The sequence below is a fragment of the Diabrotica virgifera genome, chromosome 9 (assembly GCF_917563875.1).
Source record: "Diabrotica virgifera virgifera chromosome 9, PGI_DIABVI_V3a".
In the NCBI taxonomy this organism is placed as follows: Eukaryota; Metazoa; Arthropoda; class Insecta; order Coleoptera; family Chrysomelidae; genus Diabrotica; species Diabrotica virgifera.
In genome coordinates this window covers 155707398-155730370 of record NC_065451.1, presented here as the reverse complement: position 1 = coordinate 155730370, position 22973 = coordinate 155707398, and the positions used below count along the sequence as shown (strand labels likewise).

Here is a 22973-nt window from a genome sequence, read left to right as displayed (position 1 = left end):
CCATTAGAGTGAAAACTTAGTCTTTTGCTAGCAGTTGCCGCTAGGGCATCTATGCCATTTCGTTCGTTGCAATTCGGGACTGCACGCTGGGGTTTGTTTTGGTTGGATCAGGGAGAGCAGCATATGTGCCTCCTGATGAGAGACTAATAAGTTTCGAAACCGGTAGAGGTGCTTGCAGCACTCTCTGATTGGACTGGAATATGGTTCGGCTGTATTTTCGTTTTGCAACGAAATTGAAAATGGTTATTCATTTTTGATTTACATTTACTCTGTGTGGAGTATGAAGGGAACCAGTCTCGTTGGAACTTTACCGCGCTGAGCAGATGTGACGTGAATTGTAAATTGTAGAATTCCCTCATCTTCCTTAGTCTCAGCATCCGTATGGCTTGCAAATTGTAGAAGCCTCGGAGGTGTAACCAGAGAAGGTTCCCATTGTTTTCATTCTGGTGGGATATGTTATATGCCATTAGAGTGAAAACTTAGTCTTTTGCTAGCAGTTGCCGCTAGGGCATCTATGCCATTTCGTTCGTTGCAATTCGGGACTGCACGCTGGGGTTTGTTTTGGTTGGATCAGGGAGAGCAGCATATGTGCCTCCTGATGAGAGACTAATAAGTTTCGAAACCGGTAGAGGTGCTTGCAGCACTCTCTGATTGGACTGGAATATGGTTCGGCTGTATTTTCGTTTTGCAACGAAATTGAAAATGGTTATTCATTTTTGATTTACATTTACTCTGTGTGGAGTATGAAGGGAACCAGTCTCGTTGGAACTTTACCGCGCTGAGCAGATGTGACGTGAATTGTAAATTGTAGAATTCCCTCATCTTCCTTAGTCTCAGCATCCGTATGGCTTGCAAATTGTAGAAGCCTCGGAGGTGTAACCAGAGAAGGTTCCCATTGTTTTCATTCTGGTGGGATATGTTATATGCCATTAGAGTGAAAACTTAGTCTTTTGCTAGCAGTTGCCGCTAGGGCATCTATGCCATTTCGTTCGTTGCAATTCGGGACTGCACGCTGGGGTTTGTTTTGGTTGGATCAGGGAGAGCAGCATATGTGCCTCCTGATGAGAGACTAATAAGTTTCGAAACCGGTAGAGGTGCTTGCAGCACTCTCTGATTGGACTGGAATATGGTTCGGCTGTATTTTCGTTTTGCAACGAAATTGAAAATGGTTATTCATTTTTGATTTACATTTACTCTGTGTGGAGTATGAAGGGAACCAGTCTCGTTGGAACTTTACCGCGCTGAGCAGATGTGACGTGAATTGTAAATTGTAGAATTCCCTCATCTTCCTTAGTCTCAGCATCCGTATGGCTTGCAAATTGTAGAAGCCTCGGAGGTGTAACCAGAGAAGGTTCCCATTGTTTTCATTCTGGTGGGATATGTTATATGCCATTAGAGTGAAAACTTAGTCTTTTGCTAGCAGTTGCCGCTAGGGCATCTATGCCATTTCGTTCGTTGCAATTCGGGACTGCACGCTGGGGTTTGTTTTGGTTGGATCAGGGAGAGCAGCATATGTGCCTCCTGATGAGAGACTAATAAGTTTCGAAACCGGTAGAGGTGCTTGCAGCACTCTCTGATTGGACTGGAATATGGTTCGGCTGTATTTTCGTTTTGCAACGAAATTGAAAATGGTTATTCATTTTTGATTTACATTTACTCTGTGTGGAGTATGAAGGGAACCAGTCTCGTTGGAACTTTACCGCGCTGAGCAGATGTGACGTGAATTGTAAATTGTAGAATTCCCTCATCTTCCTTAGTCTCAGCATCCGTATGGCTTGCAAATTGTAGAAGCCTCGGAGGTGTAACCAGAGAAGGTTCCCATTGTTTTCATTCTGGTGGGATATGTTATATGCCATTAGAGTGAAAACTTAGTCTTTTGCTAGCAGTTGCCGCTAGGGCATCTATGCCATTTCGTTCGTTGCAATTCGGGACTGCACGCTGGGGTTTGTTTTGGTTGGATCAGGGAGAGCAGCATATGTGCCTCCTGATGAGAGACTAATAAGTTTCGAAACCGGTAGAGGTGCTTGCAGCACTCTCTGATTGGACTGGAATATGGTTCGGCTGTATTTTCGTTTTGCAACGAAATTGAAAATGGTTATTCATTTTTGATTTACATTTACTCTGTGTGGAGTATGAAGGGAACCAGTCTCGTTGGAACTTTACCGCGCTGAGCAGATGTGACGTGAATTGTAAATTGTAGAATTCCCTCATCTTCCTTAGTCTCAGCATCCGTATGGCTTGCAAATTGTAGAAGCCTCGGAGGTGTAACCAGAGAAGGTTCCCATTGTTTTCATTCTGGTGGGATATGTTATATGCCATTAGAGTGAAAACTTAGTCTTTTGCTAGCAGTTGCCGCTAGGGCATCTATGCCATTTCGTTCGTTGCAATTCGGGACTGCACGCTGGGGTTTGTTTTGGTTGGATCAGGGAGAGCAGCATATGTGCCTCCTGATGAGAGACTAATAAGTTTCGAAACCGGTAGAGGTGCTTGCAGCACTCTCTGATTGGACTGGAATATGGTTCGGCTGTATTTTCGTTTTGCAACGAAATTGAAAATGGTTATTCATTTTTGATTTACATTTACTCTGTGTGGAGTATGAAGGGAACCAGTCTCGTTGGAACTTTACCGCGCTGAGCAGATGTGACGTGAATTGTAAATTGTAGAATTCCCTCATCTTCCTTAGTCTCAGCATCCGTATGGCTTGCAAATTGTAGAAGCCTCGGAGGTGTAACCAGAGAAGGTTCCCATTGTTTTCATTCTGGTGGGATATGTTATATGCCATTAGAGTGAAAACTTAGTCTTTTGCTAGCAGTTGCCGCTAGGGCATCTATGCCATTTCGTTCGTTGCAATTCGGGACTGCACGCTGGGGTTTGTTTTGGTTGGATCAGGGAGAGCAGCATATGTGCCTCCTGATGAGAGACTAATAAGTTTCGAAACCGGTAGAGGTGCTTGCAGCACTCTCTGATTGGACTGGAATATGGTTCGGCTGTATTTTCGTTTTGCAACGAAATTGAAAATGGTTATTCATTTTTGATTTACATTTACTCTGTGTGGAGTATGAAGGGAACCAGTCTCGTTGGAACTTTACCGCGCTGAGCAGATGTGACGTGAATTGTAAATTGTAGAATTCCCTCATCTTCCTTAGTCTCAGCATCCGTATGGCTTGCAAATTGTAGAAGCCTCGGAGGTGTAACCAGAGAAGGTTCCCATTGTTTTCATTCTGGTGGGATATGTTATATGCCATTAGAGTGAAAACTTAGTCTTTTGCTAGCAGTTGCCGCTAGGGCATCTATGCCATTTCGTTCGTTGCAATTCGGGACTGCACGCTGGGGTTTGTTTTGGTTGGATCAGGGAGAGCAGCATATGTGCCTCCTGATGAGAGACTAATAAGTTTCGAAACCGGTAGAGGTGCTTGCAGCACTCTCTGATTGGACTGGAATATGGTTCGGCTGTATTTTCGTTTTGCAACGAAATTGAAAATGGTTATTCATTTTTGATTTACATTTACTCTGTGTGGAGTATGAAGGGAACCAGTCTCGTTGGAACTTTACCGCGCTGAGCAGATGTGACGTGAATTGTAAATTGTAGAATTCCCTCATCTTCCTTAGTCTCAGCATCCGTATGGCTTGCAAATTGTAGAAGCCTCGGAGGTGTAACCAGAGAAGGTTCCCATTGTTTTCATTCTGGTGGGATATGTTATATGCCATTAGAGTGAAAACTTAGTCTTTTGCTAGCAGTTGCCGCTAGGGCATCTATGCCATTTCGTTCGTTGCAATTCGGGACTGCACGCTGGGGTTTGTTTTGGTTGGATCAGGGAGAGCAGCATATGTGCCTCCTGATGAGAGACTAATAAGTTTCGAAACCGGTAGAGGTGCTTGCAGCACTCTCTGATTGGACTGGAATATGGTTCGGCTGTATTTTCGTTTTGCAACGAAATTGAAAATGGTTATTCATTTTTGATTTACATTTACTCTGTGTGGAGTATGAAGGGAACCAGTCTCGTTGGAACTTTACCGCGCTGAGCAGATGTGACGTGAATTGTAAATTGTAGAATTCCCTCATCTTCCTTAGTCTCAGCATCCGTATGGCTTGCAAATTGTAGAAGCCTCGGAGGTGTAACCAGAGAAGGTTCCCATTGTTTTCATTCTGGTGGGATATGTTATATGCCATTAGAGTGAAAACTTAGTCTTTTGCTAGCAGTTGCCGCTAGGGCATCTATGCCATTTCGTTCGTTGCAATTCGGGACTGCACGCTGGGGTTTGTTTTGGTTGGATCAGGGAGAGCAGCATATGTGCCTCCTGATGAGAGACTAATAAGTTTCGAAACCGGTAGAGGTGCTTGCAGCACTCTCTGATTGGACTGGAATATGGTTCGGCTGTATTTTCGTTTTGCAACGAAATTGAAAATGGTTATTCATTTTTGATTTACATTTACTCTGTGTGGAGTATGAAGGGAACCAGTCTCGTTGGAACTTTACCGCGCTGAGCAGATGTGACGTGAATTGTAAATTGTAGAATTCCCTCATCTTCCTTAGTCTCAGCATCCGTATGGCTTGCAAATTGTAGAAGCCTCGGAGGTGTAACCAGAGAAGGTTCCCATTGTTTTCATTCTGGTGGGATATGTTATATGCCATTAGAGTGAAAACTTAGTCTTTTGCTAGCAGTTGCCGCTAGGGCATCTATGCCATTTCGTTCGTTGCAATTCGGGACTGCACGCTGGGGTTTGTTTTGGTTGGATCAGGGAGAGCAGCATATGTGCCTCCTGATGAGAGACTAATAAGTTTCGAAACCGGTAGAGGTGCTTGCAGCACTCTCTGATTGGACTGGAATATGGTTCGGCTGTATTTTCGTTTTGCAACGAAATTGAAAATGGTTATTCATTTTTGATTTACATTTACTCTGTGTGGAGTATGAAGGGAACCAGTCTCGTTGGAACTTTACCGCGCTGAGCAGATGTGACGTGAATTGTAAATTGTAGAATTCCCTCATCTTCCTTAGTCTCAGCATCCGTATGGCTTGCAAATTGTAGAAGCCTCGGAGGTGTAACCAGAGAAGGTTCCCATTGTTTTCATTCTGGTGGGATATGTTATATGCCATTAGAGTGAAAACTTAGTCTTTTGCTAGCAGTTGCCGCTAGGGCATCTATGCCATTTCGTTCGTTGCAATTCGGGACTGCACGCTGGGGTTTGTTTTGGTTGGATCAGGGAGAGCAGCATATGTGCCTCCTGATGAGAGACTAATAAGTTTCGAAACCGGTAGAGGTGCTTGCAGCACTCTCTGATTGGACTGGAATATGGTTCGGCTGTATTTTCGTTTTGCAACGAAATTGAAAATGGTTATTCATTTTTGATTTACATTTACTCTGTGTGGAGTATGAAGGGAACCAGTCTCGTTGGAACTTTACCGCGCTGAGCAGATGTGACGTGAATTGTAAATTGTAGAATTCCCTCATCTTCCTTAGTCTCAGCATCCGTATGGCTTGCAAATTGTAGAAGCCTCGGAGGTGTAACCAGAGAAGGTTCCCATTGTTTTCATTCTGGTGGGATATGTTATATGCCATTAGAGTGAAAACTTAGTCTTTTGCTAGCAGTTGCCGCTAGGGCATCTATGCCATTTCGTTCGTTGCAATTCGGGACTGCACGCTGGGGTTTGTTTTGGTTGGATCAGGGAGAGCAGCATATGTGCCTCCTGATGAGAGACTAATAAGTTTCGAAACCGGTAGAGGTGCTTGCAGCACTCTCTGATTGGACTGGAATATGGTTCGGCTGTATTTTCGTTTTGCAACGAAATTGAAAATGGTTATTCATTTTTGATTTACATTTACTCTGTGTGGAGTATGAAGGGAACCAGTCTCGTTGGAACTTTACCGCGCTGAGCAGATGTGACGTGAATTGTAAATTGTAGAATTCCCTCATCTTCCTTAGTCTCAGCATCCGTATGGCTTGCAAATTGTAGAAGCCTCGGAGGTGTAACCAGAGAAGGTTCCCATTGTTTTCATTCTGGTGGGATATGTTATATGCCATTAGAGTGAAAACTTAGTCTAATTTCTAAACTGTTTTATAATATTTTTGAGTTCATTAATCATATTTTTTATTTAAAATATAAATTTGTTAATAATGCTTAGTAATGCATATATTTGTATTTTTAGCTTTCCAGCAGATCCTGAAAGGTGTGAAGTATAGAACAGATTTGTTAATAGAGGAGTATGTTCAAAACATTTTTTAGAAAAAGATATTGACAGAACTTCACTTTCATCTGTTCATTGAGAGACTGCTGTTCCAATAGCTTATGTCACAGTCACACAGGTAATATGCTTAACCTAATTAATAATACAGTCCGTACAATATAGATCCCTTGCACTTCATTATCTACATCACAGATGTAAGTTGATAGTGTTTAATTATTTGATTAATATTCAATGTAAATAAATAAAAACATCAGAAATAGAAAACAAGAATTAAGTTATAATCTTACTTTAAAGTAAATAATAAAAACAATAAATATAATAAAACAAATACTTATTTCTTTTTGAAAAAGCTATTTCTTTGTGGCATTTTTGTAATGAACTATTCTAATTGGGAAATAAGCCACAATTTACTTGAAAAAATAATTTTATTAAGATTTCTACTTCTACATTTAACGTCATTGTCAAAAGACAAAATATTATTTATTATTTATTTAAATATTATTTAATATTTATTTTATTATTATTTATCCATATTATTACCTGTAAATAGGTAATATTCCTTCTGATTGTTAATTGTAAAGGATAGAAAAATTACCATTTATTTTAATTTTTTTAGAATCAGCTGAGAGAAGTGGTCTACAAAAAACCAGGAAGAAAACGAAATATGTGGCTACGAAAGGCAAAAAAAAGGTTTACAAAGCAAATGTGACACATTTTTTTATAGGAATATCAGTAAATTACATTAAAAAAATGTATGAAAAGATTTTGTGCAATAAAAATGTTTATATTTATCAAGGATGTATTATTTGGTATGGCCACATATTGTCAGTGATGTGACAATACCTCCTATCTGTTTTTTCATGAGATTTGTAAGAGAGACTAAAAACTTGTTTGGGCCACCTCCTGTTTTCATATATTTTTTGACTTTTTTTGTAGTAAATTCAACTATCTATTTACTACAAAACAAGTCAAAACTTACGTATGAAAACAGGAGGTGACTTTAAAAAAATGTTTTTCGTCTCCTGCAAAACTCATGAAAAAACATATAGGAGGTATTGTCACATCACTGACGATATATTTCAGAGAATGTCTAAAAAATATACTTTGAATGTCCTAAGAACATTCGTAGACATTCATGGAATGTTCCAACAAGACATTAAAGGAATGTTTAAAATGCTGACAGAGCACTTTCCTGGGACTTTCCAGGGACGTTCGTGTGCTTTTGGGGACATTCTGGGAATGTTTTCAATGTCGTGTGTGTACCTTCTAGGAACATTCATGGAATGTTTTGTGTTATTAGGGATCTGGTGATAGAAGCAAAGTATCGTGGGGTAATATTAGACTCAATGCTTACTTGGAATCAGCAGATAAAACGAATAACCAAGAGAGCGTAACTACGTTAATGGAAAAAATGTGGGGTTTAAAAAATAGACATGTTATATTGCATTTATATTATGGTGGTAAAACTAACAATTACATATACCTGGATGGTATGGGGGTTAAAGATGCAGCAACACAGTGCCATTCTTAAACTAAGCAAGTCACAAAGACTAGTTTGCCTTATACACCAGTAAAGATCTGTTTTTTAGCTGGATGTGAGACGTGGCATTCAGATTTTTGCGGATAAAGTTAGGTGATAACTTCGTTAATAATAATTGATTTATGCTCCTTCTCAAATATGCCCGGAACATTAATAAAAAAATAAAATATTTAAAAATTTCAAAAAATTTCGTTTTTTTCTAATTTTTTTGCTTATAACTTTAAAACGATTCATTTTGGAACAACGTCGTATAGGAATAAAACAAAGATAATTAAATTTTCGATCAGATGCGATTGGTTAAAAATGTCTTAATTTATCACCCTGGCTGCAAAATAGCAATAAATATAAAATAAGGGGGCAAAACAAGCCTGTCTGTATTCAATGATTTTCCATCACTTAGGTTAGACTTGGAACCTTCCGAATTCGCTTAGAAAATTTTTGTAATGTGCTTAAACCGTACACCAAATTTCATTAAAATTGACTTACTAGATTTTGAATAATAATTTTGCAATCTAAACTTTTTTAAAAAAATTAAAATTTTTTAAAATCTTGCACAACAAAAACTAGAACATAAAAAGATTTGTCAATTTTTTTACATATAAAGAAGCACTCCACCTATCTAATGCACTTTACAGAATTGCAATCGGATTGTTTAAGCAGCCTCAGCAATGTTTTAAAGTTATAAACAATTTTTTGGCTTATAAACAAATTAGTCCTGTGGACAGGAGGGGGTGCTACGGGCTCCTTTATATGGACTTACCCAAGATTTTTATGTATTTTTTGACCCGTAGAACACGAATTTTTTGGGTAACAGTTGATCCGGATGTCGATAAGATTGTTAAAAACAAAGAATTTGAGGAATTACATAACATCGATTTTTCGCAAAATAAAACATTTTTTGTATTTCTTGGGTAATTCTAAGCAAAAAATGTTTTTACAAGTATTTTCGTAGGATGCATAGTTTTCGAGATAAACGCAGTGGAACTTTCAAAAATTCGAAAAATTGCAATTTTTGAACGCGAATAACTTTTGATTAAAAAATAAAATAGCAATTCTGCAGACAGCATTTGAAAGTTTAAGTCAAATTAAACCGGTTTTAATTATTTGCATTGCTAAAAATTAATTTTTTTATTATTAAACAAAGCTATTTGTTTATAAGCCAAAAAATTGTTTATAAGTTTAAAACATTGCTGAGGCCCCTTAAATAATCCGATTTTAATTCTGTAAAGTGTATTAGATAGGTAGAGCACCTCTTTATATGTAAAAAAATTAGACAACTTCTAAATGGTCTACTTTTTATTTATTAAAGGGTTTTTACCCAGATATTTTTACTTTGGTGGTTAGCATGTAGATTCTAAGTAAGTATAACCTATAACTTTTTATAACCTTAGTCAACATTTTAAATAATTTGCATCATTTTATCTGGTTGTACACATTTTAGGATTGCACTGATGATGATCGGTCAACCGATCGAAAACTAGTTCTGTCTTTGATGTAGCCCTGTATAGGAATTTTAACAAATATACCTTTTATAAAGGATTTTATGTTTATGGGTCTACTTTTTGTTCAGAAAGATTTTAAAAAATTTGAACTTTTTTAAAAACATTTAGATTGCAAATTTATTATGCAAAATCTATTAAGTCGATTTTAATGAAATTTGGTACACGGTTTAAATATGTTACAAATAATTTCCTAAGCGAATTACTAAAGGTTCTAAGTGCCACCAAAATGGTTAAAAACATTGAATAACAACAGGCGTATTTTGCCCCCTTATTTTGTATTTATTGCTATATTGCAGAAAAGGTAATAAGTTAAGACATTTTTGACCAGTCTTAGATCATACAAAATTCAATTATCTTTATTTTATTTCTGTACGACTTTGTTCCAAAACGAATCGTTTTAAAGTTATAAGCAAAGAAAGCAAAAAAAATCGACGTTTTTTGAAATTTTTAAATATTTTAATTTTTTTATTAATGTTCCGGGCATATTTGAGAAGGAGCATAAGTCAATTATTATTACTGAAGGTGTCACCTAACTTTATCTGCAAAAATCCGAATGCCACCTCTCACATCCAAAAATAGACGTTTTTTCACAGATCCTTACTGGTCTATTAATACTACAGGGGCTCTAAGGGCTAAGGGGTACATTAACAGCAACTATTCAGGCCTTTCTGGACCACCATAATTTACATTAGTATATTTATAAGAGATAGCTAGAGAATGAAATATTATGGACTGTGAGAAAACCTGCTTTTTTGGTTTTATTTTTAGTACCTAGTTTGTAAACACCAACCAACAATATTAAAAAAATTTAGCATGGTAATCACACAGTTTATGATACATTACCTAAATAATTAATGCATATCTGACTACATTCGTCCAGATCTTTTCCTTCTGCACATTCATCTACATCGACGCAGGTCAACGTCCCATTCATAAACTCAAAGCCGTCTTCGCAACTGCACTTAAAGCTTCCCGGGATATTTTCGCAAACTTGATGGCAGCCGTGGTTTCCTTTGCATTCGTCAATGTCTATGCAATACTTTTCCCTTTCTAGCGTATATCCTTTTTCACAGCTGCATTCATAGGAACCTATCACATTGGTGCAGATCTGAGAGCAATCTTGGAGGAGAACGCATTCATCCACGTCTTCACAGGAACGGTTGTCGGAACCTTAAACGTATTAGTAAAGGTTAATGTCAGTTAAACATATTTAAACAATTTATATTGTCACTAAAATGATAACAATATTCATAAATCAATACCTACAGTGTGGGCCAAAAAAGAGCACGTCTCGATATTTGGCAGTAGTTATTAGATTTTAAGTAAATGCCGAAACAAGTCGATTTTTAATTTTAAATTACAATTTATTTATATATATTTCATACTTGTGACGCCATCCATCTGGGCGTGATGACGTAATCGATGATTTTTTTAAATGGGAATAGCGGTCGTGTGGCAGCTCATTTGAACGAGTGTTCAATTCTCTATTCAGTAATATAAACAATAATATCATTATTTATATAGGGTGGCCAAAAAAATAATTTTTGAATTAAATTAATTGACGCAAGAAGAAAAATGTATGTAATTTATTTAACTCAAAATACATTCTATTGATGTCAGAAAATAGAAAAAAAATGTATGGCAAATAAACATTGCTTTTCGCTTAAATTAAATGTTCAAACTCTCAAGCGGTAAGTGGGAGGCTGTTTGTGATTTAATTTAGGTAAAAAGAAATGTTTATTTGTGAAATAAACTTTTATTTCTATTTTCTGACAGCAGTACAATGAATTTTGAGTTAAATAAATTACATACATTCTTCTTTTTGAGTCAATAAATTTGATTCAAAAATAATTTTTTGGTCATCCTGTATAAGTAATGATACTAATGTTATATTACTGAATAGAGAACTGAACACCCTTTCAAATGAGCTGCCACACGACCCCTATTCTCATTAAAAAAATCATCGATTACGTCATCACGCTTGGATCGATGACGTCACTAGTATGAATATTTTGAACATATTGTTATTGAATACCTGGAAAAGATGTCATAAAAAATATATTATTCTCTTACCCAAAACAAATCCTAACGGGCAAGTACATTGCACTTTTCCATTGATCCTTGTTTCCCCATGCGAACATGTCAAATTTACACATGTACTGTTTTGAAGAGTTAGCGTTTTGGGGCATTCGCAAGAATAAGATCCTGGAGTATTTTTGCAGATATGCGAACAAGGAGATTGCTGACACTCGTCTATGTCTTGGCAAGTGTGAGGATCGGCAGAATTCAGCTTAAAACCTACAGGGCAACTGCAAATATAACTGCCAGCGGTGTTTTCACATATGTCAGAGCATGGATTGGTAGAAGGGCTGCATTCGTCAATATCTGAAATCAAATATAATGTTTAACCCTTTAAATGAATTTTGACTCGATTCAAGTTCTCTGTTTAACCCAGGTATGACAATAGCAAAAGGCACCATTAGGAAAATATTCCAATTTGCGGTTCAGAGAACCTGTATGAAACGAGTCTGTGTACTCTAATACAGAGTATGGCATTAGTAAAATAAGAAAATCTACGGTTTCGTTTTGATTTAAATCTGTCTCCCTTCATCCTCTGATAGTACTATTTCTAGGTCTACCTGTTGTCAAGGAGGCTCTGAGGAAGACAAATTTACACCAACACGACCGTAGTTTCTTGATATAAATTAAAACTATTTATATCGCAGTATGGTTAGAACGCCCTCTAACGGGGAATAAGTGAAATGAATTTCGACTAGATTCAAGTTCTCTGTTTAACCCAGGTATGACAATACCAAAAGGCACCATTAGGAAAATATTCCAATTTACGGTTCAGAGAACCTGTATGAAACGAGTCTGTGTACTCTAATACAGAGTATGGCATTAGTAAAATAAGAAAATCTACGGTTTCGATTTGATTTAAATCTGTCTTCCTCCATCCTCCGATAGTACTATTTCTAGATCTACCAGTTGTCAAGGAGGCTTTGAGGAAGACAAATTTACACCAACACGACCGTAGTTTCTTGATATAAATTAAAACTATTTATATCGCAGTATGGTTAGAACGCCCTCTAACGGGGAATAAGTGAAATGAATTTCGACTAGATTCAAGTTCTCTGTTTAACCCAGGTATGACAATACCAAAAGGCACCGTTAGAAAAATATTCCAATTTACGGTTCAGAGAACCTGTATGAAACGGGTCTGTGTACATTACAGAATATGGTATTAGTAAAATAACAAAATCTACGGTTTCGTTTTGATTTAAATCTGTCTCCCTCCATCTTCCGATAGTACTATTTCTAGATCTACCAGTTGTCAAGGAGGCTCTGAGGAAGACAAATTTACATCAACGCGACCGTAGTTTTTCGATATAGATTAAAACTATTTATATCGCAGTATGGTTAGAACGCCCTCTAACGGGGAATAAGTGAAATGAATTTCGACTCGATTCAAGTTCTCTGTTTAACCCAAGTATGGCAATACCAAAAGGCACCGTTAGGAAAATATTCCAATTTTCCTCCTTGAGTCTCCTTGACAACAGGTAGACTTAGAAATAGTACTAGCGGAGGATGGCGGCAGACAGATTTAAATCAAATCTAAACCGTAGATTTTCTTATTTTACTAATGCCATACTCAGTATTAGAGTACACAGACTCGTTTCATACAGGTTCCCTGAACCGTAAATTGAAATATTTTCCTAACGGTGCCTTTTGGTATTGTCATGCCTGGGTTAAACAGAGAACTGGAATCCAGTCCAAAATTATTTCACTTATGCCCCGTTAGAGGGCGTTCTAACCATACTGCGATATCATCATCATCATCATCATCCAACCAATTTACGTCCACTGCTGGACATAGGTCTCCCCCAATTGTTTCCACACTTCACGGTTTTGTGCTGATTTTTGCCAGTTTTTACTAATCCGCCTGATATCATCTGTCCATCGTGTAGGCGGCCTTCCTCTACTTCGTTTATCTTCTCTTGGTCTCCACTCCATCAGCCTTCGTGCCCATCTTGAATCTTTCAGCCTGGCTACGTGTCCTGCCCAGTTCCATTTGAGCCTGGTGATACGTTCTACAACATCTGCGATACCGGTTGTTTGTCTGAGATCTTCATTTCTTATTTTATCCCGTAGAGTTACGCCCAGCATGGATCTTTCCATGCGCCTTTGAGCAACCCGCATTTTCGACGCTGTTGCCTTGGTTAGAGTCAGTGTCTCTGCTCCATATGTCATTACCGGTAGCACACATTGGTCAAACACTTGTCTTTTTAAACCGATCGGTATACTGCTCCTAAATATGTCTCTCAGAGCTCCGTAGGCTGCCCAAGCAAGAGTTAATCTTCTTTTTATTTCGCATGTTTGGTTATCTCTGCCAATTCTAATTTCATGACCCAAGTAAATGTACTTTTCCACTAGTTCTACTTCTTGTTCGCGTATAATCAGCTGTCCGCTAGGAATCAGATTAGTCATAAATTTAGTTTTAGAAAAGTTCATTTTCAGGCCTATTTTCCAGCAGATAGCGTCTAACTCATTTAGCATTTTCTTTACTTCTCCTAGGTCATCAGTTATAAGGACTATGTCATCTGCAAAACGAAGATGATTTAACTTTTCTCCATCTATTTTGATCCCTTTATTGTCCCAGTTGAGCATCTTAAAGGCATATTCCAGAACAGTTATGAATAGTTTTGGCGAGAGTGTGTCGCCTTGTCTTACGCCGCGTTCTATGCTTATTTGTTTGGTTTTATCATGTAACTTAACACTCATTGTTGCCTCTTTATAAATATTATAGATGAGTGTACTGTAATGGTAGTCAATGCGGCATTCATTTAGAGCTTCTAAAATGCTATCCAGCTCTATCGTGTCAAAGGCTTTATGAAAATCCACGAATGCTAGGACAAGGGGTTTATTACATTCTATTGACTTCTCAATTAGTAACTTGACTGCCTGCAGATGGTCGTTTGTCCCAAAGTTTGATCGAAATCCAGCTTGTTCTTTTGGCTGGTAAAAATCTAGCTTCTTTTCTACTCTTGATGTCACTACTTTTGTAAAGAGTTTGTATAAGTGGTTTAGCAGGCTAATGGGTCTATAATGTTCTAAGTCTGTCTTATCTCCCTTCTTATGCAAAAGTATTGTTACTGCGTTTTTCCATTTTTCAGGTATCGACTTTTGATGAAGGCATAAGTTGAAGAGATTTTTTATTTTACCTATAAGAATGTGGCCTCCGTTTTTAATGGCCTCTATTACGACTCCATCTTCACCTGGTGCTTTTCCATTTTTCATTTTTCTCAGTGCTTGATGGATTTCGCTAGTGGTTATCTCTGGTAGTATTTCGGAGCCTTGGTTTATTATTTTCTTTGAAACCGCTTCCCTCAGATTATTTTGATTCAGCCTTTGGCTCCTATATAGTTCCAAATAAAATTCTTCTACGATATTTAGTAAATCTTCTCTGTTTGATGTTATTTCGCTGTTTTTATTTTTTAATTTATGTATTTCGCATTTTCCGTTGGTCAATTTCCTTCGTAAAACTTTCAAACTTTTATTTTCTTCTATGGTTTTCTGGATGCTTTGAGTTTTATACTTCCTTAGATCTTTTCTGATTTCCTTTGACACTTTCTTGTTGATGTCTCTATACTGCGATATAAATAGTTTTAATTTATATCGTGAAACTACGGTCGTGTTGGTGTAAATTTGTCTTTCTCAGAGCCTCCTTGACAACAGGTAGACCTAGAAATAGTTTGAATCAAAACGAAACCGTAGATTTTCTTATTTTCTTATGTTTAACCCTTTGTTGATCATCGGTACTTACAACCACCACTTTATAAGAATCGTCATAAAATCTAGGTTTAAAATCAAAAATTCAAAAGTGTTTATTGGTCCACTTGTGTAACATTTAGGTAACTCTTGAGTAACTGGTTTTGATATATGGGTCTTAAACGTGGACTTTATTCCAAAACAAAGAGAGACTATTTGGTATCTTTGAAAGAAAAATATTTTTAAAGTATTTGGGCCCTAAATGAATATGGTCTGTGGGACTATACTTAAGGAATCGATCTTTGTGATGAACTCAGATATGATGACACCAGAACTAATCTTCACTGAGAAGATTAACACAATTATACCATCTAGAGAACAAAAAGTCCCAAACATTAATGGGGACTTAATATGGTTAATATGGATCTAAAACTGCCCATGGTTCTGGATCAGAAGTCTTTGGGCAAACATGTAACTATAATAAATCTTACAGCCTAGGTAAACATACAACGGTGTTCCAGGCTGAAGTTTTTGCTTTGGTGGTCTGTATTGATGAAATAATTGATGAAAACCCTAAAGCTAAGAGAATCAACATTTACACAGATAGCCAATCGGCTATTCTGGCTGTAAAGAACCCTCTCACCAAATCAAAACTGGTGAGAAACTGCAAAGATCTCCTCAATTACCTGGCAAAGACAATAAAGTGTCTTTAATATGGGTGCCGGGTCATGAAGGGGTGCTTGGGAACGAACGAGCAGATATGTTGGCGAAACAAGGCTCGAGAGAAACTTTTGAAGGCCCAGTACCTTTCTGTGACATCACTAAAGATGCTATGAAAAACGAGGTTCAGAAATGGCTGATAAAGAATCATCAAAATAAATGGAGAACCACTCAAGGGCAAATCCAGACTAAAAAAATAATCAAGAATATTGATAAAAAAACTCTCGAACAGTTTGATAAACCTCAATAAACGAGAGATCAAAACGGTCACTGAAATGATGACTGGACATTGCCGTTTAAGAAATCACCTATACAAACTAGGTAAGGTGAATGTGTAACGAGCCGGCCCTGTGCTTCTCCGATCCAGCCGTTAAACGAAGACCTTGAAGAATCGAATGTTCATTCGATACACATCGAAGAGACAGCGCGCCAGAAGACCCAAGCCAGGGATACCGCGCGTACCTGGTCTCTGCGAAAATAGACTGAAATGTTACATTTTATTATTATTGCATTACTATTGTAGTAACTACCTATACTGTTTGTTCATGTTTTGCTAATCACGGAATAAATGTGGTGTGAACCGAAAGTTAGTGCATTTTCACCATAAGTCCTCTTACCTCCCGCCATTGCTCCCTATCCACCGTGTGACCATAATTTATCACCAGAACCCCTTAACCCCTTACAAGCTGGCCCCCAACTCGTGGCTGTGATAAAATTGGACATTTTCGGTGTGCGTATTTTGGTGCAATTAATAACATTTTGTTAATTCGGTCCGGTTTTAAGGACTTAACCTCCAAAGTGAGTGCATGGTGCTTCGAAAATCGCAGACGCAAAAGGTAGGATCTTTTCGATTTTCAATACCGATTATCAATCAACCAAAACCGATTGCGATCGTTAATCGATTATAAATTCAACTGGTAGTATTGGTTGCCTACTTAATAGTTCAACGATATTTTTCGTAGAAAGTGTTACTGATTGCTTATCGTTGCCAGATCGTGGTCTGAAATTAACTAATTTTGGGTTTTCTGATTTCAATTTCAATTCAAAGTAAAAAGTTTTCAACAATTTTAAAATATTCTGTTTTGTTTCACTTTTCTTTGAGAAATTGCATGGTAGTTTTCGCATTTATATAATAAAATACCTATATTTTGTATTTGAATTTATACTTTAGGTTTTGAAAGTTATTATTTATTTTTTACAACATGCCACGTAGACGTACTAGTGATGCACAGGTCAGCTCAGTCTCTGAAAATATGATTGCAATGTCAAACGCTCAATTTACTACCTTAATTCAAGAATTGCGAAGTTCGACATTGGGAACTAATGAAGAACTTTTGACCCGACTACGTGAGAGTTCGGCTACTCCTACAATGTCACAAATGACGGGAAATTTCGTAAAGTGCACAGCTCGTTTCGATGGTAGTGAGCATGCCAATGTAGAAGCGTTTCTGGATAATATTCTTACGTTCAAGGAATGTACACATGTGAGCGACGACAATGTACTACGTGGATTGTCCATGTTACTTAATGGTACTGCCGCAACTTGGTGGCAGGGGATAAAAGCCTCGACTTTAACCTGGGCCGATGCAGTGCAAGCATTAAAGGATTCTTTCTCCAAAAAGCTACCGCCCTATTTAATTTTTCGAGAGATATTCGCGCGCGAACAAAACACAGATGAACAGACCGAATTGTTCGTTTGCAATGTACGAGCATTACTCGCACAGTTACCGTACACTCTGTCAGAAGAAGCAGAATTGGATATGGTGTACGGATTACTGCAACGGAAAATAAGAAAAAGACTTCCGCGTAATAGATTTCAAACATTTCAAGATTTGCTAAAAGAAACAAGAGATATTGAAGCTTCGTTGTTAGAATCTAAGTTAAGTAGCGATAACGAACAAACGAAGTCACATCCCGTGAGGAAACAAGAACCGAATTAAGTAAAATCTAAGGTTAGACCCAAGTGCACGTTTTGCAAAAATTTCGGGCACCTCCAGGCCGATTGCCGAAAATATGAGAAACATCTTGCTAACCAATCCAAAGAAAACAAAGCAAATGTTGTATCCAAACCTTCTTCTACAGATTCACGGACTCCGACAATTTATTGTTATGGCTGTAATACGCCAGGTTTCATCCGTTCTAACTGTCCTACTTGCAAAGATACCGCACGTGCGTCAACTTCAACACAAAATGTTGCCTCCTTAGAACTTCTTATGGCAGATACAGATTCTAATAATCTGAGACCCCTTCTTCCTATATCGATCCTAGGCTTACAAGGATGTGCATATGTCGATACCGGTGCTAAATGTAGCATCGCTGGTTCAAGGTTATATAATCATCTAATCGATGCTAATGTTCCTTATAGTATCAAGGATACAACTATGGTCCTTGCGGATGGTGAGTCGCGCATCGTGTGTGCTCATGTACTTGAATGCCCTGTCATTCTTCTGGACAAGGTTATTCCAACAACTTTTGTTGCTATTCCAGAACATTCCTCTGCCAAAACCCTTCTTGGTGTAGATTTTATCACCAATGCAAATCTGATTATAAATGTTCCTCAGATGAAGTTTGCCTTCACTTCTTCTCCTCACGTCCAGTACGACTTTGTGAAAGAAGCTGTCTCTTTGACTACTTGTGTGAATTTACTCGAAGTGTCTTTGCGCGAGGATGAGGGCACACAACCGAGTGATGCGGAACGAAAGCAGTTACAAACAGTTATTGACGAAAATAGGAATGTTTTCGAAGAGAAAAATGAGCCCACTCCTTATGCAGAGCATTGTATAAATTTAACAAGCGATGCGCCTATAGCTGTGCCACCATACCGGATGACACCTCAAAAGTCACAGATCTTACGATCCGAAGTTGACTCCCTGCTAGATAAGGGCATAATAGAGGAATGTGATTCCGTCTATGCCGCACCCACCGTATTGGTTGCTAAGAAGGATAGTAGTTATAGAATGTGCGTTGATTACCGTCGGCTTAACAGTATCACTATACCGGATAGATACCCTCTTCCAAGGATGGACGATTTAATGCATGCTGCGAGTAGAACTTTGTACATGTCTACTCTGGATCTGAAGAGTGGTTACCATCAGGTATCGGTACGAGAGGCTGATAGAGACAAGACCGCATTTATCACTCCATTTGGTATATACCATTTCAACCGTATGGCATTTGGATTACGCAATGCACCGGCAACTTTTCAGCGGTTGATTGACCGTTACCGGCGTGGTTTACAGGGTATACTAATATTAGCGTACTTAGATGATATGATTGTAATATCAGACACTTTTGAAAAACATCTTCAGGAACTTGGTTGTGTCTTAGAAAGACTTCGAACCTTTAACTTATGCGTCAATCGCGACAAGTGTACATTTGTCCGACCATTTGTACGATATTTAGGACATCTGATAACCCCATCAGGTATCGCTACAGACCCAAGCAAGGTAGAAGCTGTAGTTGCGATGCGGGCTCCACGTAACGTGAAACACGTTCAATCTTTTCTTCAAACTTGCAGTTGGTTCCGAAGATTCATTCCCAATTTTGCGGAAGTTTCCAAGCCATTGTCTGATTTAATGAAGAAAAATACAAAGTTTATTTGGAAACAAGCTCAAATGCAGGCTTATAGTGATTTAAAGAATCTCCTGGTAAGTGCTCCAATCTTGCGACAAGCGAATTTCACAATCCCATTCATCCTTAAAACAGATGCCAGCTCTTATGCCTTAGGAGCATGTCTACTCCAGGGGGAGGGGACAGACGAAAGGCCTGTAGAATATGCCAGTAGGCTACTGACCTCTGCTGAAAGAAATTATAGCACCACAGAAAGAGAGGCTCTTGCTATAATTTATGCGGTAAACAAATTCAGAGGGTATATTGAAAATTCACCTGTAATAATCAAAACTGATCATCAACTTTTGCGTTGGCTCATGACATTACGATCTCCAACAGGACGATTGGCAAGATGGGCGCTGGAATTGCAGAGTTATGACCTCAGGATAGAGTACATCCCTGGGAGAACAAATAGCATTGCAGACATACTATCCCGCACCCCATGCGAGGACCCTAGTGTATGTGATGTATGTACTATAGCTATTGATGTACCAACAGCAGGTAATCAACAACTCCGAGACGAGCAACTTAGGGACCCAGACCTAAAGAAGATCATCAATTGCTTCGAAGCCGATGATTCAGAGATAGTCGATCTGAACAGATTTACTGATCGAGGTTACATCATGAACCAAGGCGTTCTGTACCGCTTTAATCAAGATGCTGATTCTGACGAAGCGCAGCTAGTGATTCCTCGATCTAATATTAGTACGATTCTAAGGGAGTGTCACGACGACCCCTTAGCTGGTCATTATGGTATTGAAAGAACCATACAGAGAATTACTGGTCGTTATTACTGGACCACTATCAGAAAAGATGTAACAAACCACATAAGAAAATGTGTTGAGTGTCAAAAATTCAAACCCAGTAATCTAAAACCAGCAGGACTAGTGCAAACCCCAGTACTAGCCCAACGTTTCGAATGTTTGGCCATGGACTTGGTAGGCCCACTACCTGAAACGGAACGAGGTAACAACTGGATCTTCGCAGTAGAAGATACCGCTACCAAGTGGATGGAACTGTTCGCGTTAAGAAGTGCAACAGCCGAAGAATGTGCTAAGACACTTATTAATGAAATATTTTTTCGCTACGGTACTCCGAAACGGGTAGTAAGTGATAACGGATCGCAATTCGTAGGTAGAGTCATGCAACAAGTGACTTATTGTTTAGGCATCCATCAGACTCTGACTCCTGTGCATCACCCGTCGTCTAATCCGGAAGAAAGGAAAAATAGAGACCTTAAGGTTCAACTTTCTATACTAGTTCAGGATGACCATACTCGCTGGGACGATAAGTTGTCATGTATTCGGTTTTCTATGAACAGTGTCCCGAGTTCGGCTACCGGATATTCACCCGCGTACCTGTGCTTTGCGCGTGAACTCAGAACCCCTATGGACGTACATAAGGACTTGCGTGCCGTGGTAAATTGTGAAACGGTAGTGCCCGAGATAACTCCGTACTTACGACGACATGTTGATGCATTACTACGTGCGAGAGAAACAAACGAACTGGCGAAAGACTCAAGTAAACGGTTTGCTGATATGCGTCTCCGCGAGACAGAACATTACGAGAAAGGCGATAAAGTGCTTGTACAGACTCACTTTCTAAGCAAAGCAAACGCCGGTTACACTTCTAAGTTTGCCCCGCGTCGCGACGGCCCCGATCCTTTCCCAAGTTTCTCCTACCTCTTATGAAATTGCATCTCCAGATCAGCCTAATATACCTTTAGATAAATACCACATTTCAGCACTGCAACGCTTCATCGATGACGATGGTGTTACCAACACCGTCCCCATTCGTCCCATCCGGAGGAGAGGACGCCAGACTTTGGCAGCAGTTTCTGCCCCATCGACTGACAACGATGTAGTTCCAGATACCGTTGAACCTGAATCGCACATATGTGATGTGCAACCCACGAGCGACGAAAATACTAATCCGTTGCCGATTTTGGCATCTTCCGATGCCCTAGAGAGTGCTAGCCAGCACCAACTCATGCCTTCGTCCAGACCAGCTCGTCGAAGACGTCCGCCTCGCCGTTTTAGAGACGAGGAAGAGTTCAACCTGATCTTGGACCGCCCCACGAGACGTAGCGGCGATCCAAAGGGGGAGGATGTAACGAGCGGGCCCTGTGCTTCTCCGATCCAGCCGTTAAACGAAGACCTTGAAGAATCGAATGTTCATTCGATACACATCGAAGAGACAGCGCGCCAGAAGACCCAAGCCAGGGATACCGCGCGTACCTGGTCTCTGCGAAAATAGACTGAAATGTTACATTTTATTATTATTGCATTACTATTGTAGTAACTACCTATACTGTTTGTTCATCATCCAGCCTCAAAAGTCCACTGCTGAACATAGGCCTCCTCCCCTCGTTTCCAACCCCATCTATCCTGCGCCGCCCTCATCCAGTTTTTATTTACCTTTCTTAAGTCGTCAGTCCATCTTGTAGGCGGTCGACCGACGCTTCTCTTGTCTTCTCTTGGCCTCCATTCCAATAACCTCTTCGTCCATCGCCCATCTGTCATTCTGGCTACGTGTCCTGCCCATCTCCACTTCAACCTGGCTATCCTCTCGATGACGTCAGTCACCTTTGTTCTTCTCCTGATTTCTTCGTTTCTGATTTTGTCTAGCAGAGTTATTCCTAACACTGACCGCTCCATTCTTCTCTGCGTGACTCTTAGTTTGGTAGCCGAGGCTTTAGTTAAGGTAAGTGTTTCTGATCCGTACGTCAAGACTGGGAGGACGCACTGATCGAATACCTTTCTCTTTAGACATGTGGGTAACTTTTAAAAGTTTCTCTCAGTTTTCCAAATGCTGCCCACCCAAGACCGATTCTTCTCTTCAGCTCATGAGTCTGGTTATCCCTGCCAATCGTAATTTCATGTCCCAGGTATTTATATCTATCTACGAGTTCTATTTCCTTCCCACCAATACTGATGTTCTGGTTGGGTACCAAATTTGTCATTATTTTTGTTTTTGAGATGTTTATATTTAAACCAACATTTTCTGTAGCTACAACGAGTTCTTGTACCATCTCTCTTGCCATACCTAGATCCTCAGCTACTATGACTATATCATCGGCGAAACGTAAGTTGTTTAGGTATTCTCCATCTATTTTTATTCCCTTTGTCATCCAATCCAAACTCTTGAAAGCATGTTCTAAGACCGTATTAAAAAGTTTAGGTGACATTGGGTCTCCTTGTCTAACCCCCCGTTCTATTTTTATGCGATTACTGTTAGTATGTAATTTGACAGTGGTTGTTCCCTGTAAGTATATTTTGTGTAATAATTTTGTATACCTATAATCTAGCCTGCATTCTTTAAGCGCCTGTAATATTTTGCTAAGTTCAACTGTATCAAAGGCTTTATGAAAATCGATAAAAACTAGAACTAGGGGTTTATTGTATTCCACTACTTTCTCTATCAGGGTTTTTATACTTTGTAGATGGTCATTTGTTCCGTAATTTTTTCGGAATCCTGCCTGTTCTCTTGGTTGATAAGTCTCTAACTTTCTTTCCATTCTCTTAACTATTATTCGCGTAAATAACTTATATAAATGGCTGAGGAGGCTAATCGGTCTGTAATTCTCTAAATTGGCTTTGTCTCCTGCTTTGTGTAATAGAATCATAGTAGCGTTGTTCCAGTCTGT

At 38.8% G+C, this 22973-nt stretch overlaps 1 protein-coding gene across 1 annotated transcript in view; it reads right to left on the bottom strand.

Annotated features, from left to right (window-relative positions):
* LOC114342101 (fibrillin-1) overlaps positions 1 to 22973 on the bottom strand; it is a 423761-nt gene that overhangs the window by 94469 nt on the left and 306319 nt on the right. Inside the window, exons 6-7 of the mRNA XM_050661746.1 lie at positions 11303 to 11614; positions 10073 to 10399 (exon numbers count right to left, since the gene is read on the bottom strand). Of these exons, the coding sequence (XP_050517703.1) occupies positions 10073 to 10399; positions 11303 to 11614 (639 nt within the window). The remainder of the gene's footprint in view (positions 1 to 10072; positions 10400 to 11302; positions 11615 to 22973) is intronic.